At 35.8% G+C, this 17,538-nt stretch overlaps 1 protein-coding gene across 1 annotated transcript; it reads right to left on the reverse strand.

Annotated features, from left to right (window-relative positions):
- Positions 1-877: 877 nt before the first annotated feature.
- LOC110827501 (PXMP2/4 family protein 4) lies at positions 878-17,428 on the reverse strand. The gene is made up of 4 exons (XM_022059219.2): positions 16,839-17,428; positions 8,601-9,022; positions 3,672-3,803; positions 878-2,983 (listed from the first exon to the last, which is right to left on the reverse strand). The coding sequence occupies exons 2-4, from the start codon at positions 8,946-8,948 to the stop codon at positions 2,762-2,764; spliced, it is 702 nt and encodes a 233-aa protein (XP_021914911.1). The 5' UTR covers positions 8,949-9,022; positions 16,839-17,428; the 3' UTR covers positions 878-2,761.
- Positions 17,429-17,538: the final 110 nt, after the last annotated feature.

The raw sequence follows: 17,538 nt of genomic DNA on the forward strand, positions 1-17,538 counted from the left end.
AAGTCATAAAGACCAAACTGAATTATGATAGCATTCAGATGTTACTTGCATTGCTAAAGTCTAGGTTAGTCTCTACATTGTGGTGTCACTGACATTGACATTTATTGAGTCTGTTGGATACAGTTTAAAATGTCAGACATGACTCCCTGGTCTTTTGTCCGCTTTTGCATATATTTACATTCTTTTAACCAATATGGTGTCAGTAACTGCAGTGATCTCTCTTTTTGGGAGCTGTATCATATGTGATAAAGTTTAAATTTAATTTTATGGTCATTGTACCCCATCTAGTGTATGAACCATAGACCTAATGGAATAGTAAGACTGAATTATGACATGCAATGCAGTCATCATCATAGAGCCTCACACCATGAGCTTGAACAACATTTGTGTAAATCAGAAGCAGAGTTACATATGTACTGATACCAGCACTAATTATAATAACATCCCAAGACTTAGATCATGATCATAAAATGGGCAATAAACATTGAGACAGCAAGACATTGTGCCGGGATTCTGCAAATTGATGGATTGACTGAGGGTGGGGGGAACCAAAGGAGTCAGATAACACTAAATGGATGTCTGGTTACCGGACCATGGATATCCTATGGAGCGAGTCTCAGGTTTAATAAAACAGTACAGTTGGAGCAAAGCTGGGCTGAACAATAGAGAGGGAGACTATGCTTCTGACAGACCAAGAATGAGAAGATAGGATGTAGAAGGCCATATGTGTAGGCGTCTTAATCCTTATTTACGCAAGTAAGTGTAAGAAGGCTCAGCTCTGATTTAGCCATGATCAGGGAATCCGACAGACTGTTAGTTTTAGGAAACATTAGACACACCAGGAACTGAGTAGGCAGTAAAAGAGACCTCTAGGATGTTGACAATTTTGTATGAGTATATATTTCATGTAATATGACTGTACATAGGAATACTGAAGTTCCTCAGCTGTTATTGGTTCCCAGACCCTCGCCTGATTCTAACTCCAGTCCCCACTTGTCAGGCCAAGGTTCTTTCTTGACTGTCAGTCTCCTGTTACTCTAACCCGTTGTCCTACATAAGCTATCAAATGCGGGCAGTGCAGGAGGCGCGGCTGACACGGAAGTATTAAAGTGGCTGTTTGTGTGGCAGATAAAGAGTGTTCAAAATTAACAGATTAAAGGAAGCAAATAAAATTTCAATGGTTGCAGGACCCAAACAAAACGAATATGGATAATCTGTGTAATGTAAGACGTGAAGTTAGAATATTTAGGAATAACAAAAGGAAATACCTGAAGGGCAAAATTATTGAGCTTGAGACAAATAGTAAGGACAAAAATATACAGAGGCATAAATAACTTTAAGGATATCAGCTTCAGACTAATTTGGTAAAGGATAATAATGGAAACTTGCTTGCAGATCCAAGCAAAATTTTGAATAGGTGGAAAAATTTCTTTAATCATATCTTAAATGTTCATGAGACTGATGATGTTAGACAGATTAAAATACATACAGCTGAACTGTTAGTACCTGAACCTAGCTTAGATGAAGTTGAACTAGCCATTGGGAAGTCAAAAAGTTATAAATCTCCAGGTATTGATGAAATTCTAGCAGAATCAATTAAAGCAGGTGGCAAGACGTTTCATATGAAGACCTAAAAACTTACTCAGTTAATTTGGGATAAGGAAGATATTTTGTCTGCAATGCCTTGAGATCTATTGGGACGAGTTGAAATACCATTAGCATACAGCACAGGGTCATGTCATGTCAGTCAGCACCATTTTGTGGTTACAGTTTTTGAAATAATCACGCATGCTGGATTTTGCTCCTACATTTTAGAAATTTTTCTCAACTTCCAGTAAAGGTAAGACCTATTCATTATTCATATCCACTTTGTTGAATGATGCATGTTACAAGGCGTTTCCTTGAAAGCCTTAAACACAACATATTTATTTTCAAGATGTAATTTTTGGTGGGACAATCTTAATTTTAAAGAGTATACTCGGGGCAGGATAGGGGTATGGTAGAATGGGGTACCCCGTTTTTCCCCGAGTAGACAAGAGGATCAAAATGACAAGTGCCTGTATTGTGGCGATGTCTATTCATAGTCTATTGAAGGGTGGATCCGGTATTCGTTTTGCTTGAAATGGGCCCATAACTCATGTGCAGGTGTTGATAGTCACGTTGATGAAGAGACGCACATGTGTGCTGTCTGTGTTAGGCCTAAGTTGATTTCAAATGTGTAAAGTTTCTACATTTTACATTGTAAACTTTATCATTTTTATATCTTACGTCATAATTATTAGATACAATGTGTTTTATTACAACTTTTTCAAACATATAAGAACCATACCCCATCTTGCCCTGGGCAAGGGGCAAAATGGGGCAAGTTACATTTTCGTAAAGAAATTCATACTTACAAAAAGTGTAACTCTTACAATTATAAATTTAAAATAGACAAAAAATCCACACAAGGTTCCTTCATGTGTTTGTCTTTGTTATTGTCCCTTCCACATGCTTCCACATATCAAGTTCCCCGGTCTGCCCTGCACTCCCCTACATATGTCAGTTTGTGTATACACTTTGCTATAGAAAATTTTAAATGGACAAGGAACACATGTAATAAGAAAATACTTAAAACTCTTTAGTGTTCAGTTTATCCAGGTTAAAGAGTATGTTAATTTTATTCTTTCCTAATTCATATTTCATCTAATATTTATTTTATAAAATTGCTATATAAAGTAAGATTAGTTTATCACATTAGGAATATAGTTTAGTAGCAAATCTACTGCAGCAAAATTACATATGAATGTGTAGTTGCTTTTTCTTCTGCTTCTAGTTTCCTTTCTGCTTGTATCTTTTCTAGTTTTTGTGCTTCTAATTGTTTCATGTATGCTAGGAAGCAAGTCCAAAGTAGACTGCACATGCCAACATATGGAACGCGGTTCTTCTCTGACACAACTGTGTAGTTTATTAGTTGCAGAACTGGCCACACACATGCTCCAACCTGCGGAAAATATAGAAATTGTTATGCTCATTGTGTTAGAAATTGACTTTTTGTATGATAAGACTTTTGGACAGTAAGTAAAATAAATATTATACAATTGCTTAATAATGAATCTTGCATTGTGAAGATAGCCTTAGATCTTGTACAAAGAACATTGAAAGCTTCCACCATATGTATTTTATGTACTGAAATGCGGCATCAAATTCTCTTCAAACTGAGATAAACAAGAGGATTTCTGTCTGCTGGGTTGTTGCGCTGTGTAGTCTGGTCGATGTTAACCAACGTTTCAGAGGTCATACTGCCTCCGTCATCAGGGCGCCCTGATGACGGAGGCAGTATGACCTCTGAAACGTTGGTTAACATCGACCAGACTACACAGCACAATAACCCAGAAGACAGAAATCTTCATACTCATGGCTGTGAAAACCTCAAATCTGACATGAGATAAACAAGTTTCTCTATACTGACTACTGAAACAGTATTATTGTAAATTACCTTAGACATCATTGTTCTCCAGTTTTCACATGCATGTGGTATTAAACACTTTAACACCTAAGACAGCAATGAATGGGTTAATCATTTCTATCTTAGCTAAAAGTGTTTTTATTAAAAATAACTTAAACTTCAATTATACAAGCAATTCGAAGGGTGAAGAAAACAGCCACTCATATGCTATATGTTAAGATACCTGATATGTTGGGAAAAACTTGACTCGGACTTCTGCTGAAGCCTGTCCAATTGATTTTCCTTCCAGTAATGTCATTATAAAAAAGAAACACACCATAGCAAAAGGAGTGTAAGAAATTTGTTCAACAAGTGCCTGAAAAGAATTATATCTGATTAATACAATCTGCATAGAGGAATAAAACGTTTTATGTGTAGTAAGATAGTTTATCAAGCGTTATCAATAGAAAATGTAGCTAAGTCAATGTGGAAAGATACAACAGCTGTTCAATGAATGATTGTTTGTAAAATGTTGGAAGGCTTGAGGGAACTTTCATTTATTGTGGTTGGTAGTACTGACTAGTATGAGTCAGCATCTGCAGTTACAAGTTTCTATATGTGCAGTTGTGCTTATGCTGTGACCTTCATTTCAAGCTATGGCTGTCTCGCCGCTGGTGTAACATGTCTGTCATGATGGATATTAAGCTAAACAAGGCGCAGTCTTAAATTTTGTTCGTCTTAAAGAAAACATAAAGTGAAGCATCCAATTTGTTAAAAGAGGCTTATGGGGAAGAGGTTTTGAGTCAGTCAACAATACCAGACCACATGTTACCAACATTGTCATTTGTTTTGACAAGTAAAGACATTCACTGCTTCCCCCACATTCCCTACAGCTCAGATCTAGTGCCATGTGACTAACTAACTAGATGGCTTAGGGAACCCCCTCCAACGGTCCCTGTCCTGGGCCAGCAAACTCCAGTCGCCTTCAAATCCTTTCTCCCATAGATCCTGTTTCATACTAATCTCCCATCTACGTCTAGGTCTCAGCAGTGGTAGCCTTCCTTCAGGCTTCCCTACCAATACCCAGTGCACACCTCCTCCCCATCCATGCACACCACATGCCCTTCTCATATCATTCTTCTTGACATAATCTTTCTGACAATATTGGGGGAGAAGTAAAAAATTTTAAGCTCATTATTATGCAGTTTTCTCCATGCCTCATCATTTTCTCTCCTCAGCTCAAATATCCTCCTCAACACCATATTCCCAAACACCTGCAATCTATGTTCCTCCCTCAGAGTGAAAGGCCATGTTTTGCACCCATACAAAACAACAACAAATTATTGTTTTGTATCATTTAATCTTGAAATCAAAAGGAAAGACAAAATATTTTGAACTGAAAAGTAGCAAGCATTTCCAGAATTTGGTCTCCTAATTTCCTCATGAATAACATTTTGATCTATTATTGTTGTTCCCAAATATTTGAACTTTGTCACACTTTCATAGGATTTATAAATCACTCTAATACGATTTTGCCCCCCTGTCTGCTGACGGGATACAAACATGTTTAGTTTCTTCTGAATTCATTTCTAAGCCTACATTTCTATTAGCTTGTAGTAAAACTTCTGTATTCCTATTTATTGTTTTTATATCCTCACCCAATAAATTAACATCATCAGCATATGCCACTAGCTGACATGTCCCATTCAATTGTAAACCCTCCTGCCTATTTTGGACTTTCCTGATAACGTATTCTAGCACAAAGTTAAAGAGCATTGGAGATAAAGCATCTCCTTGTTTTAGACTGTTCTTGATGGAAAATTAATCAGATAAGTATTTACCTATACGAATTTGGCTACAAATTTTATTTAAGCACATTTTTATTAGACTCACTAGCTTCTTTGGTATACCAAATTCAATTATACTGTTGTATAACAGTTCTCTCTTAACAGAGTCATAGGTTTTTCCAAAATCTCTAAATAATTGATGTAATGTCCCACTGTACACCTATTTTTTTCTCTAGTATCTAACGGATACAGAAAATCTGAACAATTGTTAATCTGTTTCGTCTGAACCCATACTGATGATCCCCAATACTTTCATTCATATACGGATTTATTCTCACCAGAAGAATGTTTGATAGAATTTTGTAAGAAGTTGATAGTACAAAAATTCCTTTGTAATTACCTCACTCAGTCTTGTCCCCCTTCTTATGAATAGGAATAATTATGGATTCCTCCACTGTTGTGGCATTTCTTCCTTATTCCAAATTAAATGAGAAGGGTATGGATCCTCATATGCAATGTTTTGCCACCTGCTTTAATTAATTATGCTGGAATTTCATCAATACCTGGAGATTTATAACTCTTAAACTTTTCAATGGCTAGTTCAGCTTCATGTAATTAGTCTGAGGGTGACATCCTTTCTTAAAATAATTTATTCCTCTGTACATATCTGATATTTTTGTCCTTACTGTTTGTTTCACTCTCGATAATTTTGCCTGTCAAATATTCCCTTTTCTTGTTCCTAATGTTTCTACTAGGTTCACATCTCACGTTACATAGATTGTTCGTATTCGTTTTGTTTGGGTCCTGCAACCACTGAAATTTTGTTTGCTTTCTTTGGTCTTGAACATGGTTTATTTTGATTTGACATTTGGCTGTAATTTTGATACAGTCTTTGACATTTTCTGTCTCTAATATTTGAAACCTATTCAAAATTTCAACTTGATATTGCTTCTTTACCTTCCACTCATTTAATTTTTTCAAATCATATACGCATATATCTGTATTAAAATTGTGCTTAGTTTGTCTACTTACTGAAAGCCTGTGCCTCACTTTTGCCACTACCAGATAACAGTCAGTGTCACAATCTGCTCTTCCGAATGAACTCACGTCAATCTTACATGTCTGCCTTCTGTTATCTACCAAAATATGATCTGTTTGATTGTGTGTGATACCATCTGGAGAAGTCAAGTGTATTTATGAATATCATGATGTGGGAATTTTATAAACTTTACAGTTAGATCTTTTGACATAGCAAAGTTTGTTACTCTCATATCATTGTCATTGCATATTTCATGTAGACTCTCATTACCTATTGTTGGATTGAAAATGTCCTCTCTCTCATTTTTTGCATTGAAATCTCCTAGCAGAATTTTCATGTGATACTTGCCAAATGTGTCAAATACTGATTATACTTCTTCATAACCGCTGTCCTTGATACCATCACTTTTTTTCTCAGTTGGGGCATGAACATTAAGAACAATGATGTCGCACCAACATCCTTCCAAAATTCTGTAAGACAACCAGTCACTAACAAATTCTACTCTCTTAACTGCTGCCTTAATTCTGCTATGAACAAAACCCCCATCCCTAACTGATGATGTCATTCCCCTTTCCATAGAAAAATGTGAAATTGTCTACTGAGATCATGCCCTCCCCCTCCCATTGCACTTCCTGCACTGCCACAAAGTAACTTATAATTCTCTAATTCCATACTAACTGTTTTCAGTGCCCCAGCCTTATAGAGACTCCTAATGTTCCAAGTTCCAAATCTCATATCCTTTTTAATTGCCTTGGTTGTGTCAAAGAGTCCATCTGGTTCCAAGGTGTGGCATAATTTTCATAACAATACAGTTTTTAAGGTGAAAGTTTGTTAGCCTCACACACACCCCTCAAGCTGAAGGACCACTCTTTGATGGCTGTCCATGACTGCTTATTCAATATATTTGCAGCTAACCTCCATAACTGGAGGCTGTTCCTCCATCCGCAACCTGAGGATGTGCCATGCTGTGGTGACAGGGATCCACCTGACATGGCTACCGCCTTGTGATTTTTTTTATTTCCTGCACAAAAAAAGGAAGCTTCGAGGACAGTTCTTCAAGACCACAGCTGCTGCAGTCAAAGCTGCAAGGGCGATTTTAAAGATGTCCAAAAATTGCCTAAACCATGTTTTTGATGAGTGGCAGAATTGCTGGGATAAGTGTTCAGGAAGCACTTGTAATGATTCAGAATAAAGGAGGCATGTTTTTTTTTTAAAAAAACAACAACATTGTCTTTACTGAACAGCCCTCATAAATAACGGCTGAGACATACTCATGAATTTTGATACTGTGAGTCAAATATTTTCTATCATCAGTAAATCTTAAGTCCAGGGTTGGTAAAAGCCGACTCAGCCATGTATCAACTTCCTATGACTATGGGACTTACTTATTTTAAAAGATAACTAATTCTCTGATACTGATAGAAAAGTGTTTCCTTAGACCTTAGTTTGGGTCAGTTCAGACTTATTTTCCTAAAATTCCTCTGTATTCTTTCCTATCTCTACTCTGATCTTGTCCCTTCAGGTTTTTGAGATATACTGTAGGTTTTTCTGAAGCAATAAATGCTAGCGAGCATATACTACATGCAAGATATTTTGCATAAAATACATACCTAAATGTATATAATTTAGATACAATTAGGGAAAGAAATGTCTCATGCCATCTGTCAAGAATGAAAGCAATTTGTGTTTTTTAACTGTAGAAATTATTTTATCATACAAACATTTTAAGAGAATGTGTTCTCATTTATTGACAACAAATATCTGAAGAATATGTATATCTTCAGTTTTTATTTTGAAGAATAGTTGAAAATGGTCACATTCACTCTTTGTTCATAAGTGCCCATATTAAAAAAGTTTCATCCCTTTTCTTTGTCAAGCAGTGAAGCATTGAAAATATTGGGTGGTGTTTACCATGAAAAGCTCGTTGCTGCATTAGAGGACCATTGTTCTACATCACTGCAATACGTAGGTAAGGAAGTACATAGATTGAGACAACTACAATGGACTAAATTTCGTGAAATACGTGGATTATAAAATTATTGCTTCACCAACATTGGTCCCTATTTTAAGCCATATTAGTTTAGGGCACACCCTCATAAATCTTTAAGATTAATTTTAAGATGATTCTTCTTTTATGCCTAGGTTTCATGAAAGATCTTCTCTCTTCAGGGTTTTGGACAGAAACTTGTAACTGATTTTAAGTGTACAGTAGCTAGCAAATATGTTACTAACACCAAACTGTATTTATAATCACATTATGTTACTAAAGCAATGAAATTCACTTCACAAGGGAACTGATTTGGATATGCTCTTTAAAATCACAAAGCCACAATATAATGTGACTTGCCTTTGCAATTGCTGATCTGTAATTGAGTTGTGGCCACATGTTGGCAGCCAGTCTAAGCCATCCATATAAGGTTGGAGCGACGAAACAACTGCCATATAAACAGAATCTTAGTGCTTCAGCAAAATCCCATTCGTTAGATCCACGTATGGCTTGCTGACACAGGTTGGAGATGGGCCAAGTGAAAGAGTATGTAATCATTCCCCTAATAAGTGGATACCTTGTAGTGAAGTCACTTAATTTGGTGAGATATATTCTGACATTAATTTTCTTAATTATTGTTCCTTTGGTAGGAAATTTAGCCAAACCTCTGAAAGGAATTTTCTTTGAGATGACTACAAAGAAATTCATTTTGAAATAATTGTAGTAAGTTGTCCCCTAAATATATTGTTTCCTTATATCATATCTGCAATGATTTGGATGTGCTGAAAAAAATGCATAAAATAAATTAGTAAAATTATTATTTTGGTTAGAATACTTGTATGTTTGATAATAATGTGAAACATGAATTGCATTTAGAACACCAAAATATTGTAAATGAATGAGGTGTTTGTCCATTTGGCTTTTATCTTAAAAAGAAAAGAAGGCATACTGCACATTTAGATCTGTTGTAATACGAATAAGAAATGTGAATATAAGAGTGTAGCAAACATTTCATGAGCATGACTATAGGAGATATTTTTGTATGTCCATGCAAATATAAGTTAATATTTGAAACTGATACAGGATATTTTAATGTAGTAAAGGTTAGCTTGTTGGAAAGTGGATTACATTGTCAACTGGCAACACTGGAAATTAAATTAAAAATACACTACAATTTCATGCAGAGCAGTCAAGCTGAAACTAATTTAAATAATATTTAAAGATTTATGTCTTACACAAAGAAAACACAACACTTGTCCATTACAAAGATTAAATTGTTAATGCTGTTTACAAAAATAAATAGTTGTAATTTACTTTGAGAATCATGTGAAACCCAGAAGTACACTCTTTGGGCAAAATGCAGAGTTATAGATTGTTAAAGCAGATGATACATATAGTTATCACTTTAATTTGAAGAGTTAATGAGAGACTGAATGATTCACTATTTTAGATTCTTTATACAGTCGTTATAGAAAGTACAAATGAACATACAATGAGAGGTAATGTCCACCTTACATGTCTAATCTCCAATAAAAAATCAAGAGGTTATGAGAATTTAATCTTATGTGAAAAGATACATGTGCACTGCATTTATTGACTTCTTTGTTATATGTATTGAAACAAATTAAAGTCCTATTAGAAATTGTGGTGTTCTCTTAATAATTTATTTTTGATAAGGGAGAGAATCAACATAGAATAAAGAAAAGAGTAACAACAACAGCAATAATAATAATAATAATAATGGTGAAAAGTACATAAACTGGGTTAAAATTTACTCCAATTTCTTTTAAGAATACGTTAAAGAGTATATATGTCGAAAAGATACACTGTAGTTTTTGATTTCATGATGAATAAAGGTTTTGAGAGTAAGGAGAAGTATATTCATTGGCATGACATGAGAATGTTGGTGACACATAATAATGATCTTGTTGTGAAGACTGGACATTTCAGATTCATAAGGTCATTTAATGAGCCATCTTGTTGATGGCTATGTTGGGTATATGTCAGAGAAATGCAACGATAGCTTTGTTAAACTAGGTCACATATTTTGGATTAATTTTATTGTGGCAGCTTAACATGTAAAGATTGTAGTATGAAGGTTTCATTTGGAAATTACACTCGGTACCTAATATCATTTTTCAGTTCTGTAAAACTGCGTTTCAGCAAATGCTTCATTTTGGGTTACAAAATTACTGCAAATCATCAGATTACGTGGAGATCTTTAAGAATAGTACATGTATTTTACTTTGAGGAATTTATTTTCTCTTCTCTAGTGACAATATTTTTTTATTGCGTAGAAGTCTGCGCATAGATGACAGAACAATGTGTGCCTGACTTCAATGGCAACATTTGTTGCCAACTTGTAACATTGAGTTACTGATTTGTGTTTTGATATTACTTATGCGGCTCCTCTGATTACAAGTGTGGTGACAAGGTCTCAGCTGTGCTGAATATGCAATTCTAGGAAGTTTTGCAAGTAAGCAAACATAATTTTATTTCCTTGTAGCACGTAAGATGAGTTTATAAATCTTTGTTCATGACATTACACATAATTGAGTTTTCAAATGGCGCATTGAAAACATTGCTGTTAAAAAAGTACCAAGCCGTTTTGTCAAAAATGGCGTGTCAGGAACCCCGAAATGCTACAATGGTTTAATATTCCATACTACTGGCACATAAAAATATTGGAATGTTATTTTTAGTCCGAAATTATTCATACGTCGTATCTTCAGGTTTTGACAACTTGGGAAAAGAAAAATCAACATGCTGAGAATACTTGTTTGGAAGAAAGTTCTCACGAGATGTCAACGGGGAAGAATGGATCCAGTGTTGTTGTTTTTTGGTTTGTTTTTTCAGTTTGTGGGCAAGCAATGAATGCACAGGATGTGAGAAGCTGCTTTGGCCTATGTTTGTGATTTTTGAAACACAGAGTTTAATGTGGGCTTAAAAGAGATTTCTCTGTGCCACGTCACCCGTCCTATTCCATATTATGTGCAAAACAATTTTTATATCACATTGTGAATAACAGCATTCTTATCTTGTGTGTAATTTTAGAACAACCTACAGTGCATTAAATTTTCTTAAACTATACGATACATTTCAGTTTTTATTTATAAATTTTCAAGAAATCAAGGAAACACAAAATGGCATTCCATATTACTCGAATATCCTCTACTAATAAGTCGTGTGTAGATTATGCATATGATGATAGCAAAGGTTTGAGTACCGTCTACACAATTACTTATTTCAGTTATGATAATAGTACATTAGCACGACATGTTTTGGCTTGGTTCCATCTTTAAATGTATCGTCAAAAGCATGTGCTAAAGTACACAAGTACAACATTAAGCCGGTATGGATCCATTCTTATAAAGAGAAGTTAAAACGCTAAACGCCTGTAAATGTTTTATGGCTAGTAAAAAGAAATAAAATGAATATATACATAATCGGTAGACATGATCAAAAATGTATATACAGAGCTGGATTATTCGTTGTGGAATGCTCAGGTTAATAACTGACCTGTCTGAAGGCAGCGATGACGGCTTCTACTGGTGAGCTTGGAAGAAATTACGGTATAAGGCTAAGAAAATCAGGAATGTCAGTGTCATCCTTAATTTAAGGTATCGGTAAGGCAGCATGATGAACGTGAATGAAGTCCAATAACGTAATACGAATTAGTTCAGGGGATAGAGTGCTACATTTATTACTGACAACTTCAGGTGCGTTATGGATTACTATTTTTATGATTTATTATTATTAATCGCTATCTCGGACTCCGTTATGGGTGTGAAACGTCGAGTCGACCTTGAATTATCTGAAGAAAGTGTATGGGTTGAGATCTCTATGTGTAATGGGTATAATTTTTTCAACCTATAAGATAAATAATTATTTCAGTTTCTTAGAAAAATCATTAGATACTTTTAACTTTAGTATCTTGTTGATCGGAGACTTTAACTTTCCTGGTTTCGATTGGAATTCAAGTTTGTCATTCCTAAATTATTATTATGCCAAGCTGAAAGGAGAGGTGATGTACTCTTCCACTTGTTTTCTTTGTTTGTCAGTACAATCACTCAGAGGACGACATCAACTTACTTGACCTTGTTTTCTCAACCGTTGCAGATATTACCGTTAATACTACTACATATGGCGATCCTCCCTTAATCATTGTTTGCGTCGTGCCTTCTCGTAGTTTCAAACAAGCATTTAAAAGATACTCCGCTGGCGACTGCCTTATCCAGTCATGACTGGCCTCCTTTGTATAAAGATCTTGTGTTGATACTCCCGTTGCTTGGCTAAATACCATGATGTCATGGATTTAGCAATCCCATCTGGATTGATTAAAAGGAATAAGTATCCCTTTTGGTTTTCTACCTAACTTAAATTTTATATCATAAAGAGAGAACATTTTTATAAACGTTTTAGGAAATATAAGACCGAATACTTTTATAATTGAATTGAGCTATTATTATTATCCCATCTATTCACCACTTTATCAGAAGGGGTATGTACTTCCATGTATCCGAGACAGACCTTGTCCCTAAGGTACATAGGGCAGCAGCTATTTACGGGATAGATATTGTTTTTAGCAAGTGCCACATGTATTATATAATTTTATTTTATGAAAGCGTCTTTCGAATGATGTTTGAAGTTCCCAAAATGGCGGGCTTCTGCAGTTCCCTGATGTCGTTTTCGCCTGGGATGTTGGCCAAATATTTTCTGAGTGATCTGGAGACAGTTCCTGTCACTCCTATAACTATTGGGATTACTTTTGCTTGAACCTTCCACATTCTCTGTATTTCTATGAGAAGGTCCTTGTATTTCAAGATCTTTTCTGCTTCATTCTTAATTACGTTCCTGTCAGTTGGTACTGCTATGTCAATTAAGAGGCAAGTTCCGTTTTTGTTTCTGATTATTATGTCAGGTTTATTATTTGGGATGGTTCTATCTGTTCTGACTTGTTGGTTCCACAAAATAGTTATTTGGCCATCTTCACTTGTCTCCACTGTCTTCGGGATGTGTTCATACCAGTTCTTCCCTTCTAGCTTTACCCCAGCGTTCCTGCATATGTTAAAATGTAACTGAGTACAGACACGATCATGTCGTTGTATATACTGCTCTTTTGCCAGCACGGGGCATCCGGACATAACGTGATCTGTCGTTTCATCAAATTGCTTACATAGTCTGCATTTGCTGTCTGCATCTTTTTTTAATATTTTTGTTGCGTAATATTTTGTGTTTAGTGCCTGGTCTTGAGCTGCTATAATCTGACTTTCAGTTTCCCCTTTCAGATCTCCTCTTGTTAGCCACAGAAACGTATCTTCTTTGCTTGTAAGTTGTCTGTCCAAACTTCGGAGATACTGTCCATGCATTATTTTGTTCTCCAATTTTTTCTTTATACTTTCTTGAATCTTATAATTATTATGTATCTGCTATTGTTTTCTAGTGTTCCTCTTTTGTGCAGTGTCTGTAATTGGCCTTCTGACGGTTATTATTACTTGAAAATTATGATTTATTTGTTTCCTTCTCGGGAAGAACGTCGTAGTCAATGAAGTTTCTGAACATTCTTGTGATACGATTTGTTTCGATAATATGACAGATGAAACTTCACGGATTTGATTTTAACTGGTCTATTACTAAATGACTTATGTAGTTTGGTTGCCAACTTATACCAGACTGCAGTTTTGATTAGCTTGTAGATCTCCTATTAAGATCAGGGAGCAGTGTAATGTTAGCTAAAGTTTGGTAACTCAGGTCAGCAATTTACATTGCATTTTTTTGCATGTTATTACAGTGATTTACTATTTATTATTATTGTTTTGTGTCAGAATTAATGTTATTTAGCAAATCCAGTATTTGGAAAACAATGTAGTACTGATAAGACTACCATCTATTCCACGATTTGATATAGAAAGTGTTCAGCGTACAAGTTGGACCTATACATGAGGTTTGCATGAAGCAATCCCATTGGGAAAAAAATGGAAATATCATTCCTGGAACAAAGTACGGTTTGTCTAGAAAGCCAAGCATTAGAAAGTGACCTGATCTTGCAGGTGACTGTCAGTGGCGGTTGATGTGTGAACAAACCACGTGAGAACTACGGACTTAACATTAATGTAGGCAAGAAATTTCTCTCTCCAAATGGCCACAGCCGGGGGGTGGGGGCGGGCAGAAAATTAAAAGATTAAAATGAATTAAACAGCGGAAAATAGAAAAATAAAACTGAAAGCAAGAACAAATGTGTTCAGAGTTCGGGGCTGTGCAATGTACAGCCAAGAGTACTTGGTTTCGTATACAAATGGTTGACGTGTGTAACATAGGTCCCTATTCCACATATTGATATTAAGCAAATGTAATATGAAAGCGCCTTCACATGTGTGTGTTTGTTGTAGTTGCTAATGTTAGGTCTGGCATTGATATTGCTCATATAACTTATGACTGTCTCTTTTGGTGATGGAACAACTTTCCTTTATGATTTCCTGTAATGAGATCACTCCACATGAGTGGGGTCGCACTCATAAGGAGAATGACATCATACCTCGTGACTATTGATCATTCACCCCACCTTATATGATATCATATATTAGTTTCATTACCCCAAGGCACATCATCAGAAGGTGGTCATGAGTGTTAATTTTGAGTAACCTACTGTTCAACTTTATCTTGTCTTGAGATTGAATAAAACTATTCATATTAGTATCTATAAACCGACAGTCTTCTTCATTTGAAATACTTAGCTATTTCAACTTATCCGCTAATCCTACAAAACACTACCAACATCTAAGGATTACCAACTTTACCTCACGCACTTCCAAACGTATAACAAGTGTTTAGTGAAGTCGATATTGTGACCAGTCGGCTCAATTCCTGACAGATTTCCTCGTGAATTGACACCTTCAGTCGTCATCGTTATTCACGTGTCTGATCTTGTGCTAATAGGGTCTGTGTTCCTATTATTCAGTTATTTTTGCAATTGTCTTCTTCAGAGGTTACATTTACAACTATTATTTGAAAAGTAACTATTATTTATTACTAAGAAGGAAGTTTTCTGTTACAAAGAACTGGATTCGCTTGCGTCATTTTATAAAATTGCTTGACAATTGACCTGTCATTATGACAGGTTAAAAATAAATTCTAGGGTACAATATCTTAAACGTAAGGTTGAAAAGGAAGAAGAACAAACGAAGCAATAAGGTTCTTTTCTGAATAAAATTCTGCATTCTTACCTGTATTTCTCTTAGTAAATGTTTTGTGTAAAGTTTAGAACAATAGAAATGTACATTTACCATCATCTTACTCTCCTTTATCATGTAGACTAAATCTAAGAACATTGAAAGTACAGATTTTTTTTTCTACAAATGCACAATATTCATTTTCGGAAGTTAATTCGAAGGGGGCGTGGAGCTGAAAGTTCACCTGAGGCGCCAGATACCCATGCGACGACTTTACATATGACAAGTTTTGGTTATTAAAATTATTGAAGGATCTGAAAAGCATTTTATAGGTGAACTATGCTAACTTCATTACTATGGACCTATTAGTTTCGAAAACGACCTGGGATACAGAAGGGGGTTGTTTCGGGGTTGTCACCTTGATCGGCGAGAACGGGACATTCTCTCCCCGAATCTCTTATAGTTGTTGGACATGGTAAGCAACGCCATCCGCTACTTGCAGCACAACACGTTCATATCTATCTATCTTGGTAAGATTCCATGATTGTTTTACAGGTTGTTTGAGAAGGGCACGTGTCACTGACTTGTGCCATTTTAATAACTACAGCGGTGTTCTGGTGGTAGTCTTGAAATACTGCCGTTAACTAGAAACCGAAATATCTTCCGCTGCCACAAATATCAGTGGAACAGATTGTTTTCTATTTTCCAGATCAGGTCATATGTGTGTGGAACAACAAATCTATAATAATCCCGCATTTTTATCCCCACAATGAAAGGCAAGCTATGAGAGGACCCAATGAAACCTTTTCCTTTTAATTGGTTGCATAACTAACCACGTATCTGAAACTGTAAAGGAACTGCATATCTTTTCCTTACATTTGTCAGATTCCTTGCAACGTTAGCTGCTAATTATTTTAATACTTTGCTGCCGGATGACAGTTTGACAGGGAGTTTGTACTTAAAACATTTTACACAAAATAAATAACGTGTATACACCTAATGAATAACTAACCAAACAAACTGAGACTGAACATCTTTTATCCCAGTCACTGAACCATAACACGCATGCGAACGTACACATCACTTTAAGAAGAACCCAGTCAAGCAGCTTAAGTAACAGGATAATGTTCTGTTTAAACAACAGATTACGAATCAGTTGAGTTTTAGATGAATTTTACTACTGTCAGAGTGTAGTGCTACGATCAGGTGTAACGCCCGAAATCCTAAACTTCCAACTTCTAAGTGTTGTTTTGAAAATGACATGTTATTTTAATTGCAAAACAGTTTTGTTTTCTTGAGATTACATTACGTTTTAGTAATATGAAGTCTATGAAAGCCATGCTATTCTGTGTTGTGTTAGCGTTAGTTAGAAACAAGAATACAGAAATTGTGTGTGCCCATAAGATGAGCGTAGTTTAATCGTACGTACCTGCTGTTAGTGCCTTTGTTGCTTCGTAAATCGCAATAGCAACGAACTGGCCAGCATATAAAACACTAATTACACTGTATTACATAACATTTGGTCACAAATTGGCCTGTTGCCGCTATGTTTCACAGAGTAACACATAGTTATTTATAGCACTAGGTCGCATCGCAGTTTGCTAGGTGTCGCAAGCTCAGATACGGCTTCCATTCACAACAGACTACATTTTAAGACATCCATTCCTTCAGCACCAGGGAGTCCGATTCGAAGTTCACGACGAAACAAAAACATTTGAAAGAATCTGAGCAGTTCTGTATGAAAAGTCATTGATTCCTTTGAAAATTAAAACTGGCTCGTATGAAAAGGGATCGAATAGTGCTTATGTTCTTGAACAAGTTGTGCAAAATCTGTATCCTTGTTGTAGGCTATATATCAAGTGTGGGAAAAGTATAACCCACGGAGATGTCCATTTATTTTTTATGATTATAATACGGTCCTCTTCTTCTTCTTCGTCTCCTTCTCCTGCTTCTTCTTCGTGTGGCTGTACAACCTAGTGTGGGTCTTCGCCGCCTACTTTCGGAGGTTTCTCAGTCTTTTTAAGTGTGCATTTGTGAGTAGTGAGTGACCAGCCCACTGCCTCTGCTAGAGCCATCTAGTAGAGAATCAAGAGACATGCGTAAGAAATGGCCGCTGTATTTCGCTTACG

Source organism: Zootermopsis nevadensis, unplaced genomic scaffold (genome assembly GCF_977971745.1).
Source record: "Zootermopsis nevadensis isolate Lab colony 2312 unplaced genomic scaffold, Znev_1.0 Znev_ptg000019l, whole genome shotgun sequence".
In the NCBI taxonomy this organism is placed as follows: Eukaryota; Metazoa; Arthropoda; class Insecta; order Blattodea; family Termopsidae; genus Zootermopsis; species Zootermopsis nevadensis.

What these genes read in the sequence shown, in the direction of transcription:
- LOC110827501 (XM_022059219.2), bottom strand. Translation starts at nt 8,948, where the DNA reads ATGAATTTCTTTGTAGTCATCTCAAAGAAAATTCCTTTCAGAGGTTTG. An exon ending in ACAGATCAGCAATTGCAAAG is followed by an intron (nt 3,804 to 8,600) that starts GCAAGTCACATT and finishes AATTCTTTTCAG; the next exon opens with GCACTTGTTGAACAAATTTC. An exon ending in AGTTTTTCCCAACATATCAG is followed by an intron (nt 2,984 to 3,671) that starts GTATCTTAACAT and finishes TATTTTCCGCAG; the next exon opens with GTTGGAGCATGTGTGTGGCC.